This window comes from Danio aesculapii, chromosome 23 (genome assembly GCF_903798145.1).
Source record: "Danio aesculapii chromosome 23, fDanAes4.1, whole genome shotgun sequence".
In the NCBI taxonomy this organism is placed as follows: domain Eukaryota; kingdom Metazoa; phylum Chordata; class Actinopteri; order Cypriniformes; family Danionidae; genus Danio; species Danio aesculapii.
Window position 1 is genome coordinate 28,542,315 of NC_079457.1, and position 14,963 is coordinate 28,557,277.

Below are 14,963 nucleotides of genomic sequence, written 5' to 3' on the forward strand. Positions count from 1 at the left end.
CTTACGCTGCGCATGGTTTTCTTGAAATAGCTAAATCTGAGATATTTTTATTAACCACACCATTCATTTACATCTTCGTAACCAAACTGCAGATAGGACTGGGAATTTCATTCTCTTTCATGCATGCATTAGCTCTTTCAAATCCTTTAAATAAATCAGCTCAAAACTGACAAAACAAAAATTGTCATCACACATGTGAAATTGCTCTCATTAAAAAATAAACCGTTACACCGTCTAATTTTAATGCAAATGAATAATGATGTTTAAATATGATCAACTACATTTTTACTAAGTTGTTGTTCCTGAAGTCGTTGTAGATTACTTCTAAATGAGCAATTATCACCTACTGAAATGAAAAATAATCACTTTTGAGAAAAAGTGTCTTGAAAAAGAACTGTAGAAGCCAATTTCTTTGATATATAGGGCCCTATCATACACCTGGCGCAATAAGGCACAAGACGTGTTTGGTGCGATTTGTTGCTATTTTCAGTCTAGCGCAACAGTAATTGTCATGTTTTGCGCCACGTTGTTAATATAGCAAATCCATTTGTGCCACTTTGTGGACTCATGGGTGAGCTGGTCTAAAAAGAATATGTGTTAAGGCGGATTGTTGGCGCGTTGCTATTTTGAGGACCACTGAAATAGACCATGTCATTGACCAACTAAAAGCTGGTCTATAGTCCAGCGCAGAGCGCATTAGTTATTTAATTCGCCTTTATTTGTATAGCGCTTTTACAATGTAGATTGTGTCAAAGCAGCTTCACATAGAAGATCATAGTAAATTGAAACAGTGTAAGTTCAGTTTGTAGTGTTTAAGTTCAGTTCAGTTTAGCTCAGTTCAGTGTGGTTGAAAGTTGAAAAACTGTAAACCATGAACAACAACAGATCTGATATTCTAGCACAGAAGCATCTCCTTTACCTCAACGCCGCTCTCATAGGCCGAGCCGTCCAGCAGCAGGACTTTCACAGGCACTGTCTTTGGTCTTTTGGATTTCTGTGGCGATCTGGACATCCTACTGGGTGTTTTCTCGGACGAATCATCCGTGTCTCGGTGCTCATCTGACATCTTTGAATCGTAATCCTGTGTATGTGATAAAAAATATATATATTTTTTGGAAAATCTGTGTAGAGACGACAAACAAAATAAGTCTGAAATCTTGTATTCAAAGGAAATGCACTGAAGGATGTTTCATGAGTGAGTTTTCAGTCAAATGCAGTATTATATTAAAGCATGATGTTTTAATGAATTATAAATCTTCAGCTTACCGTAAGACCTCCGTCTGCTGTGTTCTTGGTGGCTGAATTTCTCTCTGACATAGCAATCACTTGCAGTCCTAAAGTGATGATAAAAAAAGACCAAACTTTCAGTCAACCATGTTGTGTTCAGAATATACTTTTTTCATCCAGGTATAATACACATATTGTAATGAACATAATGTATATTTGAACACTGGCAATCAGTCTGGGCTTAAAATGAACACCAGTGCCATTTGACATGAGAACTGAAATTTAGTGGAAACATTTTATTACACCAATGAATGTGTATGTGCATGCATTAATATAAATTGGGGAAATGCATCTAAATGCAATTGTAATGATTATATATACAAATATTACATTTTTACTATTAAACTGTGAAGTATTTAAAATGATAAAAGTTTAATAAATCAACAAAGCATGTCATAAAGTAAATACAAATACTAATACACATAAAACTTAACAATAATAATAATAATAATAATAATAATAATAATAATAATAATAATAATAATAATAATAATAATAATAATAATAAATTAAATAATAACAATAACAGTGACAAATTAACATTAACACTATTATTATTATTATTATTATTATTATTATTATTATTATTATTATTATTATTATTATTATTATTATTATTATTATATAATTTATTATTGTTGTTGTTGTTATTATTTAATTTATTATTATTATTATTATTATTATTATTATTATTATTATTATTATTATTATTATTATTATTTATTTATTTATTATTTATTATTTATTAATTATTTATTATTATTAATAATGAATCAAATAATAGATTTAATAAATAAATAATGCATGTCATAAAGTAAATACAAATACTATTATACATAAAATTCAATAATAATATTAATAATAATAATAATAATAATAATAATAATAATAATAATAATATTAACAACAATAAATTAAATAATAATAACATGACAAAATAACATGATTATTATTATTATTACTATTATTATTTTGTTTATTACTATAATAATAATAATAATAATAATAATTATTATTATTATTATTATTATTATTATTATTATTATTATTATTATTATTATTATTATTATTATTATTGTTATTTATTTACTTATTTATTTATTTATTTATTATCAATATTATTATTTTTAAATTATCTATTTGATTTATTAATAATAATAATAATAATAAATCAAATTATAAAAGTTTAATAAATCAATAAAGCATGTCATTAAGTAAATACAAATGCTAAGATACATAAAATCCAATCATAATTATTAATATTAGTTGTAATAGTAGTAAATCATAATAAATCACTATTAAAACTAAGGTATTTTCTAATCATTTCAATTTGAATTATTAGAATTTATTCATTTATTCATTTTATTTTCGGCTTAGTCCATTTATTAATCTGGGGTCTTCACAGTGGAATGAACCGCCAACTTATCCAGCACATGTTTTACGGAGTGGATGCCTTTCCAGCCGCAACCCATCACTGGGAAACATCCATACACACTCATTCACACACATACACTACAGACAATTTAGCTTACCCAATACACCAATAGCACATGTCTTTGGACTTGTGGGGGAAACCAGAGCACCCGGAGGCAACCCACACGAACACGGGGGAACATGCAAACTCCACACAGAAATGCCAACTGACCTAGCCAAGGTTCGAACTTGCAACCTTCTTTCTGTGAGGCGATTGTGCTACCCACTGCGCCACCGCATCGCCAATAATTTTAATTATGTTAATATAAAACTAATCAAAAGAATTACTATTAATAGTAGTAGTAGTATCCATTTATCAAATTTAGCAAATCATTAGACAATCCTAAATAAAAATGCATATCACCATAATCCTCCAAACCAATTGAATATTTCATTATTATGCATTTATTTATTTATTTTTAACTTGACATACCAACTGTAAAAATACAAAACTAATATTTATGGTTATTTATTTCTTTGCTTTCAAACCACAGAGCAAATTCTCTTTTGAAAAGCTGACAACAGATTTATAAACAGATTTAAGTTCTCACTACAGACGTGAACAGATGTTTGGCACATGTTGCACTTTCAAAAGCACTCAAACACTTGTAGAGATGAAGATTGTAAAGATCATTTACTAGCGTGTAAAAGAACACACAGTGCTCTGCGTCGCATTACATCTTTCTATAAATAAAACACAATCTTCGCACCTTGATAAACAGAACAATAAACAGATCCATATGAGTTTACAAAAGCTTTAATGAATCATTTTCATATTTGAATTTCCAGGTGAACCACACTTTAATACACTGCAGCAGATGAAGAACAAACAAACACACCTGCTTGTTTTTCGAATAAGTGGATGTTTCATAGTTAGTAATCAAATGACCAGTGATGGGAATAACGGTGCTATAAATACACAGTGTTACTAACAGTGATACTTTATTCAGTAACGAGTATTTAGATGAGTTAATATTTCCCCCGTTACAACATCATTAATGTTACTGACAATAAAATACGCATTACTATTATTTGAGAAAACTGAAGTGGTTTTCATGCAGGCCCCGTTGACACTAATAGATTTTAGTTTTAGCTACCCCAGATTTTTCGAGCATTTTGATAACGCTGAAGAGGCTGTTTTGGTTTAAATATGCTGCTGCACTGTGTCAGTGTGGATGGGGGAAATGGAGACATCGGAAAACGGAGGTGTGGCTGCCGACATCCGTGCTACCTGATCTTATTCTTTATATCAAATAGCCTATATACAATGTTTAGACTTGCATCTTTTCCTTGTAAGTTCAGACTTCGCAAGTTTATAACGAACTCCTGAGTTCCCGTCGGGTAAATCTTTAAATCTAAAGGCAGTGTACTATTATAACGACGTTTACAGTCTAATCTTAACAACTCATTGTAAAAGAATGCTTTTCTTACTTTAATTTTTTGTCTTGTTTCTAGTCCAAATATCTAAAAAAATTTATATCAAGAAACATTTTCTAGGCAAGCAAAACATATAGTCTTGTTTTCAGAAATAATATGCCAATATTAAGAGTTTTTTTCCTTAAAACAAGCTAAATAATCTGCCAGTGGGGTAAGCAAAATAATCTTGTTTTTCCTTTTTGACATAAGATTATTTATCTTACCCCATCTCTTCTGCTGATTATTATCAGTAAGCTATAATTTTAATAATCAAAAAGTATAAAGTACAATAAGTTTATCCAATCTCAGAAATAAAGGCAAGCAATTGGTCAAACGTGCGGAATCAGTGTACGTGAATCAGTGGTTACATAAATCAATCCAAGGCTGATTTATACTTCTGCGTCAAGCATGAAAACTTTTGTTTTGTGTTTACCTTATGATCAATGTTGTTGCACGTCTGCCGGATCCCGATTCGAAGTTTTAGCTACTTGTACATTATGGTGGCATTCAGAAAAAACAAAACACCCGTGAAGAAACACGACACAGAGCAACATAAAAACCTCACTGCCAGCTCGCGTTTCAGAAAAGTTACTGCAGAGCAACACAAACAGTGCACAGAAGTAAAAAATGCATGGCTACGCGCAAGGCAGAAGTATAAATCAGCCTTTAACTTATCTTTTCACTCAGCTAAAACACGTTAGCTGAGAACAACTAGGCTAATAGATTCAAAAGACTGACTCGTTAGATATAGGTCTACATATATAGGTCTCTAAGACGAGTTATCAATCGCGTTTAACAACTACACAGAGATGAGATCCAGCAGCAGATTCGGGATGGACTGGCCGACATTCGGCTGCTCTCAACTGGACAGGTGTGCTCAGAGCTCTTGCTGACTGCCTGGAGCTCAGCCACAAGAATACTCTGAAGCATTTTTCAGCGCATACCAGAGTGCGTGTATGGTCATGTGATGTGCGTTTTCAGTGGAGTAGTGTGGAGAGAAAGATTTCAGAAACACTAGATCAGGGGTGCCTAAACTTGGTCCTAGAGGGCCAGTGTCCTGCATAGTTTAGCTCCAACTTGCCTCAACAGACCTGCCTGGAAGTTTCTAGTATACCTACATAGAGCTTGGTTAGCTGGTTCAGGTGTGTTGAGGCCCAATCACAATTCTCCCCCTTAGCCCTTCCCCTTACCCCTGTTCCAATTCTCTTTAGCTTGAAAGTGCAGGGGTAAGGGGAAGGGGTGAACAGCCCTTCGAACAAAGATTTTTCAGGACCACACTCGAAACCAAGGGGTAGGTAAATTTCCCAGAATACATCAGCCTAAACGTCTGAATAGTTACACCCGGAAGTAAGGAGATCCGCAAATTAGCATTTTTTGTCATTATTACAAGTTTTTATAACAAACAAACATATGTTTTAACATATTCATAACTGTACATGTTTTACCGTCATGCTTTAAAATAAAGAGATAAAATAAAAACCGCAAAATTTTGCTATCTATAATCCATAATCATAACTCCTGTATAGCAGCCCCACAACCTTCTGTCACTCGATTACACTGGAATACCCTATCAGAAAAGTTAATGTTGTTTTTGGTGTGTATACATAGATGAATGTGGCTACTGTGTTAAATGCACAGTATTACGATCTTATTGCCACATTAGATCGTTATGATAATATAATATATGCCTTCAGTGATTTCCTGAAGATAAAAACCAAAAAATAAAACAACTGGAATAACTACAGCAGTCGTGATTGTCTGATCTCATATGAAGCAAGAGATCGCGATGACATATAATGACGTGTGCAGGTGCTGCAGTGCTGTCCCATTTCTTAGAGGGAAATTTTGAAGCCCTTCCCCTTCACACTTGGCTTAAATGGCCAAGGGGAAGAGGAAGGGGAAGGGGAAGGGGTACAAAAATAGAATTGGGAATTGACCTAATTGTCGTTGAAGCTAAAATCTGCAGGACACTGGCCCTCCAGGGCCGAGTTTGGGCACCCCTGCGCTAGATGAAACGCTAGTGTGGACGTGGATTGTTTTTGTTCTAAAACGTATTAGTGGTAACAGGGCCTGAGAACGTGATGATTGGCTTAGATAGAGTACATTTCCATCTCCCAGTGATGGGTTGCAGCTGGAAGGGCATCCGCTGCGTAAAAAATATGTTGGATAAGTTAGCGGTTCATTCCGCTGTGGCGACCCCAGATTAATAAAGGGACTAAGCTGGAAAGAAAATGAATCAATGAATGAGTACATTTCCATCATTTGCCATTCAAAGGCAGAGTAGTGTTAGTGTTTACAAACAAGCACATGCACAGTCAGTCGCACACACCAACGACCAGGAGTCAAAACGATGGCAAATCAACAAGTTCAAACGTATAGCTTTTGCAAACTGGAAATATAAGCTCTACTTTTCCCTTAAAGGTTTAAACCACCTATTGTGTTTTATTGTGCAACTATAGTAATGATAATATTTATAATGATATGTTAAATGGGTGACGCAGTGGCGGAGTAGGAAGTGCTGTCGCCTCACAGCAAGAAGGTCGCTGGTTCGAGCCTCGGGTGGGTCAGTTGGAGTTTCTGTGTGGAGTTTGCATGTTCTCCCCATGTTCGTGTGGGTTTCCTCCCGGTACTCCGGTTTCCCCAACAAGTCCAAAGTCATGTGGTACAGGTGAATTGGGTAGGTTAAATTGTCCGTAGTGTATGAGTGTGAATGAGTGTGTGTGAATGTTTCCCAGAGATGGTTTGCAGCTAGAAGGGCATCCGCTGCGTAAAACATGTGCTGGATAAGTTGGCAGTTCATTCCGCTGTGGCGACCCCAATTAATAAGGGACTAAGCCGAAAAAAAAATGAATGAATGATCAATGAATATGTTAAATGTGATGGTTGTCTCTCACATTGTCCCACAACAACATTAAAATAGCGTAAAATAGTGTACAATTTTTCATATTTATTTTATAGTCTTTCGACAAATTAGATTTGTTAAAAGTAATGGAATAGTTACTTTCCCTGGTATTTATGTAACTCAGTTACTAACTCAGTTACTATTTGTGAAAAGTAACTAGTAACCATAACTAATTACTCTTTTAAAGGAATGTGCCCAACACTGCAAATGACAAGGAAACAGAATACACTACCTGTCAAAAGTTTTGTTGTGGATTTCAGTTGTAAGAGCAACAAATAATAACTTGACTTTTAGTTGTTTATTTGGAAATATGGCAGAAGGTAGATTTTTCTGATGAATCTGTTGAACTGCATCCTAATCATCACTAATACTGCAGAAGACCTATTGGAACCCGCATAGACCCAAGATTCTCACAGATATCAGTCAAGTTTGGTGGAGGAAAAATCATGGTTTGGGGTTACATTCAGTATGGGGGTATGTGAGAGATCTGAAGTGTGGATGGCAACATCAACAGCCTGAGGTGTCAAGACATTGTGCTGCCCATTACATTACAAACCACAGGAGAGGGCAAATTATTCAGCAGGATAGCACTCCACACACTTCAGCCTCCACATCAAAGTTCCTGAAAGCAAAGGTCAAGGTGCTCCAAGGTTGGCCAGCCCAGTCACCAGACATTATTGAGCATGTCTGGGGTAAGATGAAGGTGGAAGCATTGAGAATGAATCCAAAAAATCTTTATGAACTCTGGGAGTCCTGCAAGAACTTTTTCTTTGCCATTCCAGATGACTTTATTAATACTTTATTTAAGTCATTGCAGAGATGTATGGATGCAGTCCTCCAAGCTCAGCGGAGTCATACACAATAATAATTCTTCAATTTTCCACTGCACCATGACTTATATTCTTTTCTGTACATTATTTCTGTTAAGTGAGAATAGTATTGTCTAAGCAATGTCAGACCTTACTGTCCTAATTAAATAATTAAAAATCAAGACATGATCACATTTTATTTTGGTAAAATAAGCATAATCTAGAGGCCTATGTCTCCTGATAACAAATGATCCACTAAAAGTCAAGTTACTATTTGTTGTTCCTAAAACTTGGACTTTTGTCAGGTAGTGTACATACAGATACAGAATCAATAAAAGACATCAGAATCAGAATCAGAAAGAGCTTTATTGCCAGGTATGTTCACACATACGAGGAATTTGTTTTGGTGACAGAGCTTCTACAGTGCAACAGAATTACAGAGACAGGACAAAAAACAGATAATAAATATATTTAAAAATAGAAGTAAGTAGTGAATGCAAATATACAAATTGACAAGTGTATGTACAGGTGTATTACTATATACAACGTTATATGCCCAGCTGTTATGTGCAAATTGGCATGTAAAGTGTGTTGTTAAATAAGTGTATATGTGTATAAAAGTGTATAGCAAGTAATGATGTTGGTCCACAATTACTATTGCTGGACATTGCTGACTTATGAGGTGCTCATTGACATATGATGCTGAAAACCAAATAAACATTGCATGTCCATAAATATAATTAGCTAGCAGTGATGATTTCATGTTAATAAATTAACGAGATGTGACACACTGTTGAAATAAACAGAGTTCCTATTGAAATGAGACACTTTCATTTATTGCCAATATTGGAACAGAAACATTAAAGCTCTCTGATGTTGACAGTGAATCTTAAAAAAAAGTGAAATGTTTAAAACCTGACTAAATGTGCCAGCCATTTTTAGCAAATAAACTTGTCTGTGTTTAATGGTGTTGAGGTGTCGCAGCTTGACAGTTTGATACCACTGTGAATATGCTAATCGCCTTCATTTCCATCTCATTCACTTGCGCCACGCTGCGCTACTAAAAGCCCCAAACATCTCCCCCATAGAAAATCTCCAAATATCACTCGATATAAGCTGCTGTGGTTCAAACAAACAAACCTCCCCATTTGGCCATGCTCATTTTCATCATTCGCTCTTTAAGCTCTATCCACAAATGTACCAGTGATTCGGTCTGAAGACAAACAGCCCAGTCCATTAAATGACTAATCTATACATTTAACTGTGCTCGCTGACTTATCTCTTCTACCAATTAACCGGTTTTAACTGAAGCCCTGCAGTTTGCCTTAATGGAGGCCTTAATGCTTTAATTATTTTAGCTGAACGTCCTTGAGGGGTTGAGCTTTCTTGATGCTTTTATTCTTATAACAGAAGATAAGAACTGACGGAATGTGAGACATTAAGGCTTTATTTTATTTAGAATGTTTTTTAGCAAAAAACAATGAATATATATTTGTGTATTTTCATTTGGACCATTTATTGTTGGATTAATATTTCATTTATGAATTCTTTTACTTCATTTATTACTCGATTTAATGTCCATTACAACTAGAACTATGGAGGCATGACATTTTTACATTTTGTAATTTCAAGGGACAGTTCACCCAAAAATTAACATTCATTCATTCATTCTTTTTGGCTTAGTCCCTTTATTAACCTGGGGTTTTATTTTTCTTCTTGAACACAAAAGCAGATATTTTGAAGATTGTTTGAAACCTGTAACCATTGACATCCATAGCAGGAAATACAAATACAATGGAATTCACTGTTAACAATTTATTGTAAATTACACAGTATTTAACTGAATATGAACTGTATTTTACTGTAGGACAGTTATGCGGTGTTACTGTATTTTACAGTTGCATTGTAAAAATTGCTGTACATTTTACAGTAAAAATATACAATACTGTAAATAAATACACAACAAGATAAATGGTGCTGTAAATGTAAATACAGTATTTTTGCTGTAATTGACTTACAGTAAGTTACTGGCGAACTGAACTGTAATATGAACTGTATTTTACTGTAGTACAGTTATACGGTATGTTACTGTATTTTACAGTATTATTTGTAAAAATTACTGCATATCTTACAGTAAATTATACAATACTGTAAATAAATACACAGCAAGATAAATGGTGCTGTAAATGTAAATACAGTATTTTTGCTGTAATTGACTTACAGTAAGTTACTGGCGAACTAAACTGTAATATGAACTGTATTTTTCTGTAGGACAGTTATGCAGCATGTTACTGTATTTTAAAGTTGCATTGTAAAAAATTGCTGCATATTTTACAGTAAAGATATATAATACTGTAAATACATATACAGCAAGATCAATGGTGCTGTAATTGTAAATACTGTATTTTTGCTATAATTGATTTACAGTAAGTTACTGGCGAACTGAACTGTAATATAAACAGAATTTTACTGTATGACAGTTATGCAGTATGTTACTGTATTTTAAAGTTGCACTGTGAAAATTACTGTACATTTGACAGTAAATATATACAATACCATAAATAAATATACAGCAAGATAAAGTCTTGGTTACAGGTTCACAACATTTTTCAAAATATCTTCTGTTGTGTTCAACAGATCAAAGAAGAAAAACAGAAAGAAAAAGAAACCCAAACAGGTTTGTGACAGGTGAAGTAGAAGTAAATTAAGTTCAGTTTTGGGTAACATAACTTTACTTCAGACGTATCTTTTAAAAACATTTTCACTGCAGTAACTTTGCTCTCCTGCTTGTCATACAAAAGGTAACTTGATATTTTAGGCTATTGTCACATGTCTGGTGTGTTTGTGTTGTGTCATGTGGTGTCCCATGTGTTTGTTTCATGTGCTTCTGTCGATGTCATGTGTTTCCTTTGTTCTATTTTCCCGCCATTTGTTAATGTTCATAGTTTCACCCTGTTTGTTTTCAGTTCAATTACATTATGTCTTGTGTATTTACCCCTGTGTTCAGTTCAGTCTTTGTCTGGTATTGAATTGTCAACATCTCCATGTCCTACCTGGGTTGAATATTCCTGTTTCTGTAGTAAGTGCATTTTTGTGAATAAATAAGTGTTTTTTGATAACCTCAGAGTCTCGAACGTCTGAGGAGCGACACCTGTGTCAGCTATATTACAAACAAGTATTTTTAAAGTAAAGACATCCTAAAATATGACAACATTCAAAGCTTAAATTTAAAATCTCAATAGAAGCTTCCAATGTAAATATTATATGACAAAAACTGAATTCAGCAGTCTTGTATGAGCGGTCAGAATAACCATTATTCTATTAGAAACACTTTACCATTCTAGTAAATATAAAATTCTGGTCATTCTAGTCTTAAAATATCAGAAGATTAATTACTTACTAATTATTCAAATTCTTTATTATTGTTTCCATGCATATTAACACACTAATAAATATTGACAACATTCTATATACAAATTTTCAGTCTTTCTCTTATTATTTCACTTATTATTTAATTATTGATGACTCATCCTGCACTGCAGTGACTTTTCCCCACTCAAATGTCCTCTAAAACAAGAACGTCAAGTCTTGTGAATCATTGGCTACCATAGTAAAGTTATAAATCAAGATTCATGGTTTATGTACTTTAGTTTAGTTTACTTTATTTTCCACAAGTGGAAATTTATCTTTGGCTTCGCTACACAACAACATAAGCACTCACATCACACATATCACAGAAAACAGGCAACACAAATGCATTCAATATCATCAAATAAATCACATTAAAGGCTGCACGGTGGCACAGTGGGTAACACGTTTGCCTCACAGCAAGAAGGCCACTGGTACGAGCCTCGGCTGGGTCAGTTGGCGATTCTGTGTGGAGTTTGCATGTTCTCTCCGTGTTTGCGTGGGTTTCCTCCACAAGTCCAAAGACATGTGTTATAGGTGAATTGGGTAGGCTAAATTGCAGCTGGAAGGGCATCAGCTGCGTAAAACATATGCTGGATAAGTTGGCGGTTCATTCCGCTGTGGCAACCCCAGATTAATAAAGGGACTAAGCCGAAAAGAAAATGAATGTATGAATGAAATCACATTAAAAACTCAAGTTAAACCCTATTCATGCTTAAAACCCAGTATTTAACATTGTAATGGCAGTTGGCACCAAGGACATTTGATACACATTTTTCTTTACTTGTGGTTGCCTAAAATGTGTTTTTGATGGCAAATTCTGAAATTGTATGTTTAAGGGATGGGAACAATCTTCAATAATGACATGTGTTTTCTGTTTAATTCTCAGTGAATACATTTCGTTTGGTTGTCCATGTGTTCTACCAACAATTGTGCTGGCAATTTTTACTACTTGCTTTTGTTTAATTGGCAACAGTCTATACCATGCAATCATGTTAAAACTCACAACACTTTCAACCAAATTCTTATATTCCATCTCCAAAATATCTTAACTCACACCAAATTGTTGTAACATCCTAATAAGATATAATCTCTGCATTGTTTAAAAAAATACATTCTAGATTTCCAGCTAATGTCAATTTACTATCAATAAATGTTCCTAAACAATTAAAAACATATTAGGAGGACAATCTCCTAAAAGTATACCTAGTAATCTTTAAAGTAGTCTCCTTTAAAGTCACCACAAAATCAGAATTCACAGATCTATACTGTTGTATCGACATACTCCAGCATATAAATGACTGTTATTTACTGACCTAAGGGGCAGGATCAATCTCTCAATCACAGCAGATCCACCAATAGCAAACCACAACCATCAAATCAGTTCATTTTGAAGCAAATCCTGCCTTACCGTTTTTCTTTCTTCGGTTTCATGAATACAAAATTGTACTTTACAAGCCGTTTCAAATACTCTTTGTCCTAATAAAACTAATATGACAAAATGAGCCTTTAAAAATTATTGTTTTAAAAATAATAGTGATTACAGGGTAGAAGCTACATCTCATGTGCTAAAGAGGAAATGAACCAAAAAAAGGAAGCTTCAGAAAGGTGGTATGAAGCACCGGAATAGTAACAGTTTTTGCTTTCGAGCTCCTTCTCTTTCAGTTAATGCATCTTCAGATCAATATATTGACAAAGCCTTTTACGGTACTGAACTAAGAAGGTCAGTTTATAGTCTGAAAATTAATTCATGTGACTCCATCAATGCATAGTCATTAAATGTTACCACAAATCAATATATTTTTTTTAAGAAACGTCAATGTTGAACTAATGAAATGGTAATTATACTATGAATTTATAATAACAATTTGATATAACAAGGAAACATAACAATTTTGTAATTTCTGTATTATTGTACCTTTTGTGAAATATAACTATTTTGTGTGTGGTGTATTTTCAACCCATTTTTTAGAGATTTTTAGAGAACTTAAGCCCACACTTAAGGCTCATGATCAAATGGCTTAACAGGATAGTTCACCAAAACTATTTTTATTCTGTCATCGTTTACTCACCCTTCACTAGTTTCAAACTAGTTGCAAATAAAAAGTGTTTTGAAAAAAACTGTAACCATTGACTTCCTTAGTATTTGTTTTGCTTGCTGAGGAAGTCAGTGGGTACAGGTTTTCAGCTTATACTTCAAAATCTTCTTTTGTGTTCAGCAGAATAAAGAAACTTATAGAGGCATTTAAACACGTGGGGGAGACTAAACGGTGGGTGAACTATCTCTTTAAGAAAACAAGCCTGTCTCTGTGGAGGTCTCAGACAGGCTTGATATTATATTACTGTAATACAACAGCCTGGAGAAAACAAGCAGGGCAGTTCAACACATTAACACAGAATGTTTATATAGACATTATAACAGAACACTTCTCCTAGAGCTAATGTAGTGAAACGTGACCCTTTGCAGTATTTCTTAAGATTAATACTCTTGTTTAATTTTTATTGCAAAAATATTTAGATTGACTTGGGTGATATCCATTTTAGTGTTTGAATATGATTGATTGATTCGTTTGTTGCTTGATTAATTGATTGATTTGATTGATTGATTGTTTGATTGGTTTGTTGGTTGTTTGATTGATTGATTGATTGATTGATTGATTGATTGATTGATTGATTGATTGATTGATTGATTGATTGATTGATTGATTGATTGATTGATTGATTGCATTTCTCATATGTTGGATGAATCATGATAATCTGACATTCATATCCAATACTGATGAGAAATTATGCTTGAGAACATGTTTTACTTAAAAATCACATGTATTAACCCCATTCAATTTGATGCTTTTATGGAATTAGGTTAATTTCTTTGAAATTAAATCTCAAAAACAGTCCAAATTCATGATACATAGATATTGATTTCTAAAAACAAAATACATCCCAAAAACATTAACACTAAATACATTATATACATTATATTATATGTTTATTTTAAGATTTTCATAATGATGCAGTAGGCAATCTCAGAAGTCATTTAGAAAGTGTGTTAGAGCTACACATCACATAAGCTTTCTATTGATGCATACTACATATGTATAGGACAATATTTGGGCAAGATACAACTATTTGAAATATGGAATTTAAGTTTTAAAAAACCTAAATACTAACAATTTCACCTTTAAATCTGTCAAAAACGAAGTGCTTAGCAATATGTTTTACAAATACAGTTGAAAGTAGAATTATTAGCTCCCCTTGAATTTTTTTTCCAAATGATGTTTAACAGAGCAAGGAAATTTTCACAGTATGTCTGATAATATTTTTTTCTCTGGAGAAAGTCTTATTTGTTTTATTTCGGCTAGAACAAAAGCAGTTTTTCAATTTTTTAAAAACCATTTTAAGGTCAAAATTATTAGCCCCTTTAAGCATTTTTTTTTTTCAATAGCCTACAGACCAAACCATCATTATACAATAACTTGCCTAATTACCCTAACCTGCCTAGTTAACCTAATTAACCTAGTTAAGCCTTTAAATGTCACTTTAGGCTGTACAGAAATGTCTTAAAAAATATCAGTCAAATATTATTTACTGTCATCATGGCAAAGATAAAATAATTAGTTATTAGAAATGAGTTATTAAAACTAATATGTTTAGAAATGTGTTGAAAA

The 14,963-nt window shown here is 33.3% G+C and overlaps 1 protein-coding gene across 6 annotated transcripts in view; it reads right to left on the minus strand.

Moving 5' to 3' along the window:
- The window catches only part of si:dkey-178k16.1 (band 4.1-like protein 1), a 140,043-nt gene that overhangs the window by 60,143 nt on the left and 64,937 nt on the right, over positions 1 to 14,963 (minus strand). For all 6 annotated transcript variants that reach the window (XM_056448787.1, XM_056448785.1, XM_056448782.1 and 3 more), the window contains exons 2-3: positions 1,267 to 1,334; positions 920 to 1,081 (exon numbers count right to left, since the gene is read on the minus strand). In XM_056448787.1, the coding sequence (XP_056304762.1) occupies positions 920 to 1,081; positions 1,267 to 1,317 (213 nt within the window). In that variant the 5' untranslated portion in view covers positions 1,318 to 1,334. The remainder of the gene's footprint in view (positions 1 to 919; positions 1,082 to 1,266; positions 1,335 to 14,963) is intronic.